The 4,254-nt window shown below is 58.3% G+C and overlaps 1 protein-coding gene across 2 annotated transcripts; it reads right to left on the bottom strand.

Moving 5' to 3' along the window:
* Window positions 1–323: 323 nt before the first annotated feature.
* Window positions 324–3,287, bottom strand: GSTP1 (glutathione S-transferase pi 1). Of its 2 annotated transcripts, XM_026004272.2 has the most exons (7): window positions 3,214–3,287; window positions 3,034–3,069; window positions 2,478–2,584; window positions 2,279–2,366; window positions 939–1,042; window positions 737–844; window positions 324–576 (listed from the first exon to the last, which is right to left on the bottom strand). In XM_026004272.2, coding segments are annotated over exons 1-7 (633 nt in total). In that variant the 5' UTR covers window positions 3,215–3,287; the 3' UTR covers window positions 324–387. The 2 variants fall into 2 exon arrangements, with proteins under 2 accessions (XP_025860057.2, XP_072614609.1); XM_072758508.1 differs by lacking the exon at window positions 3,214–3,287 and having other exon boundaries at window positions 2,960–3,043.
* Between the last annotated feature and the right edge of the window lie 967 nt (window positions 3,288–4,254).

Below are 4,254 nucleotides of genomic sequence, written 5' to 3'. Positions count from 1 at the left end.
CCCTGACTGTGGCACTCACTGATGTCAGTGACTGTCTGCTACATTCATGGCTGCCCTTCTCTCAGATGAAGAGGGTTGCTGTAACCACAAGTACCCCCAGTGAGGGCACCCCGCCTCCTGCAGGAAGTCTTCAGGGAGTAGGTCCTCAAGGCTTAGTCTCATCATCCTGTCTGGACCTGGAACTACTGTCTCCTGGCAGACCAGGCACCTAATTCTGTTCCAGGGGCCAGGCATCCAGCCCAAACCCTCATCCACTGGAGGCGGCCTGGGAAGGGGCAGGGGCTCCCCTGTATCCTCTGGCCCCTTAGTGACCACAGCACAGCTCTCTTTTCCCAATGTTTATTGGTTCTAAAGGGCAGCCTTTCTCCCAGCAGAGGCTGAGCAGGCTCATATCTTTTGGGCTCCGTGAACAGGGCGGTTCACGTGCTCAGGGGAGGCCAGGTAGGCCTTGAGCTTAGGCCGAGCACTAAGGCGCGTCACATAGGCCAAGAGCAGAGGGTGGGAGTCCAGGCAGCCGGGGGCCAGGACCTGGTGATTCAGCAACAGGTCCAGCAGGTTGTAGTCCGCGAAGGAGATCTGCAGGGGAGGGGATATGAAGGGGCTCAAGCAGGGTCAGAAGAGAAGGGGCTGCAGGGAGTCAGAATACCTCCAGTGAACCTGCAGTGACTCCCCTCTGGGCCTCTGTTTGCCCTTCTGAGAAATGAATCATCTGCCATGGGCTAGACCCAGCACTCACCTGGTCACCCACAATGAAGGCCTGACCCCCCTGGTTCTGGATCAGCAGAGTCTCAAAAGGCTTCAGGTACCCTGGCAACTCCTGAACGTACCTGGCCTTGCCTCCCTCCTGCAAAGGGCAGTGATCTAGTGGCAGCTCCCAGAGTGCCTGGCCAGGGTGACCTCTTGGCCCCCAGCCCCGAGCACCAGCCACCCCTGCTCACATAGCTGTGGTGGATGAGCTGGCTGCAGTGCCTGCGGACGTCCTCCACGCCATCATTCACCATATCCACCAGTGCCGCCTCCCGCTGGTCTTTGCCATAGAGCCCTGGTCAGAAGCCAGGCAGTGGGTCAGGTTCTGTCCAAGTTGGCGCTGCACTGCTCCCCTCTCCCCCAAATGCCCACAGGCCTCAGGCTGGGGCACCCAGTTCCCTAGATCGGAGGGCCTGCTTTGCACAGCTCTGCTGCTCCCACCTCCAAAAGCCAAGGGAAGGGGCGGTGCCAGGGGCAGGGGGCAGGGGAGCTCAGTCAGTTGGGTGTCTGACTCCTGATTTTGGCTTGGACAGTGATCTCAGGTTCCTGGGATTGAGACCTGCAGTGGGCTCAGCGCTCAGTACGGAGTCAGCCTGTCCCTCTCCCTCTCCCTCTGCCCCTATTGCCTCTTGCAAGCACTTGCTCATTCTTGCACACTCTCTCTCAAATAAATAAATAAAATCTTTTTTAAAAAATGCCCAAGGGGACATGCCCAGCTGAGGACCATGCCTCTTCTCAGTCACATCCTAGGTCTCATCCTGAGACTCAGGAATTCCCTGCCCAAATGGCCCTAAGTCCCATCCCCCAGATCTGTCCCCCTGAAATGGTGAACCAAGCCTCTGGTGTATGTGTCCTAGGCCTGAGAGGCAGGTGTCTGTGGAGGATGGACAGAACTTGGCTGTGAGAATTGGTGTGTCCAGCTTAGTGCAGGGCAGCTGTTGTGCAGGAAGAGGTGGCAGGCCATAGCCAGAGGCCTTTGTCCTCCCACTCTGGGTCCTGCAGAAGTCAGGGTAGGCTGGGCCTGGCTGCTACCACTACTCTGTCCTCTTCCCTAATTGCCACATCCTACTGGACCCAGGGCTTTTCTAGAACCACCCCCCACCCCTCACCACCACAAAGTTAGCCAAAAAAGCAGCTACCTCTCTCAGCCATGTTCCTGCCACCATTGTAAGAAGGCCAGAGGCTTCTGTATTGTGAATATGGGTTTTCCAGATTCAAGAGGGGTCAACATAGGAAAATATGGGCAGGAGGCCTACATGGAAGCCTGTAGCCACACTTGCAGCGGCCTCTAGCCTACACCAGTACACATGTGGGGGCTGGCAGCCTCCTCTGAGCTGTCTTCCAGGAAATAGGCATAGTGAACCCATCTGGCACTGGCCGGTTGGCAGAGCCCTCATAACCCAGGCTCTGCCCTTCCTCTAGGGTCATCTGGCCTGTCTTCCAGATGGGCAGAGCTCTGGTTCTCAGGACATCCGAGGGGGACCCATTAGGTCCTCTGCAGGACCAGGCTGCCCCAGACCTCAGAACTCACCAAAGGTGCGACCCAGGTGTCGCAGGATGGCATTGGACTGGTACAGGGTGAGGTCTCCATCCTGGAACTTGGGGAGCTGCCCATACAGCTAGGGAATGGCATGGGTCAGTAAGAGATGCTGGGCTCAGCTGCCCCCCCCCTCTAGTTTTGCCCCCCAAAGGCCCAGCCCCTGACCCCCTGCCAGGGCACAGTCACTCACGCAGGAGGCCTTGAGTGGGCTCTGCATCCAGCTGTCTTTGGTCACCACCTCCTCCTTCCAGCTCTGGCCCTGGTCAGCCAGCAGCATGCGCATGGCCTCGCAGCGCCCTGGGGGAGGGGACGACAGGGTAGTGGGATGTGTGCAGACCCCAGGCTCACAGCGCCCTGGGAAGGGCCCAGGAGTGTAGGGACTGAAGAGAAACTAGCTTCAGAGCTTGCTGAGGAGCTAAGATAAACCACGGAGAAAGAGGGGAGCCCATGGCCCCAGCCCTGTCCTGGAGAGGCAGACAGGTGCGCAGCCCCCAGCCCATGGTGACCCAGGATGGGAACAGAGCAGACGGACAGAGTGCAGCCAGACAGGGCACCAAGAGCATGCAGCCTCGGGAAGTACCGGCCCTGGCCCCGCCCCCGCCGCCCAGCCCCGCCCCCTCCCCCCCTCCCCCCCGACCCCGCAGCGTCGTCCCGCCTCCGGCCAGGCCGGACCCCAGGGTGCAGCTCGAGCTGGCAGCCTGGTTCCCTCGGTGCCCTTCGCCCTCCTGAAGGAGCCGGGGCCGCACCTCGGACGGGGAAGTAGACGATGGTGTAGGGCGGCACTAGGAGAGACAAACAGGGCGTGAAAGAGTATCCTAGGGAGCTGCACGGCCCAGGGGACGAGGTGGGGGGTGTCAGACACCCCAGAGAGAGGGGGGTAGCTCAGCCTGGGTCCTGTCCCCCGACCAGGTCCAGACCCTACTCACTAGCAAGCGGTGAAGTAGAAGAGCAGCAGGAAGTGGCGAGGCTCGTGGCCTTATATTTATGGTCTGTCCCACCCCCTGCTCCCTAACCGCCCCACCCAAGAATATGCCGAGTCACAGAGCGGAGCTTGGCCCTGGGCAAGGGGCAGGGCGGGGTGTGGCGGGGGCAGGGCCCGACAGGCTCACCAGCACATCTGCATGGGTGTACCCTGCCTGAAGGGCACTGACTTTAGCATGGCACAGTCACTGCCAGCCTCCAGGCCACACCAAAACCCACAGAACTACTCAGGGCCCACAGAAGGCCAGTTCTGAGTCCCTAACTAGCTGCTGGGCTACCAGCATGAGGACACAGTAGGTGCTCATTTAATGCTTCTTGCATGAATGAATGCAATTTCCATAGACACATCCTCTCTCTGAAATAATTATGGCAAACCCTCAGGGGCTGAGGACTGTGTTGGGAACTTTACATATATAACCACCCTAGGACTTGATATTGTTCTGATGCTCATTTTACAAAGGAGGAACTGAGGCACAGAGAGGTTAAGTGACTTTCTCAAGGTCACACAGCTAATAAGCAGAACTCAGGTCTGGCTAGGTTCAGGGGCCTCACTTTTAACCCTCTATCTTTCTTCTGCAAAGCCTTGTCATCTCCAAACCATTTTTTGACTAAGTCTAAGTGCTAGGCACTCTTCAAATATTGACTGGACCTGGGGATCTGGGTGGATGGAAAGAAGGACAGACTGAAATGCACAGGACCTCCTGGACCCAAGGGGACTGAGTACCTGCCTCCTTGCAGGCCATCTGGTGCCCCCAGCCCACTCAGTGGATGTGCTGGTCCTCCCCAGGGAACTGGAGCCTGACTGAACCAGACAGCTGTCTCAGCCACGTTTTCCTGTCAGAGCCACAAGGAGAGAGGAAGGTATCTTTCCCTGGTGCAGTTCCTATCTAAAGCCTGGGAGAAAACCCAAACATGCCTAATCAAAAGCATCCCTTAGCCTCATTTGAGTCCACAGCTGCCTGGGGCTGGGAGGGGTAGGGGAGGTG

Source organism: Vulpes vulpes, chromosome 5 (genome assembly GCF_048418805.1).
Source record: "Vulpes vulpes isolate BD-2025 chromosome 5, VulVul3, whole genome shotgun sequence".
In the NCBI taxonomy this organism is placed as follows: domain Eukaryota; kingdom Metazoa; phylum Chordata; class Mammalia; order Carnivora; family Canidae; genus Vulpes; species Vulpes vulpes.
This window is presented reverse-complemented; position numbering and strand designations above follow the sequence as displayed.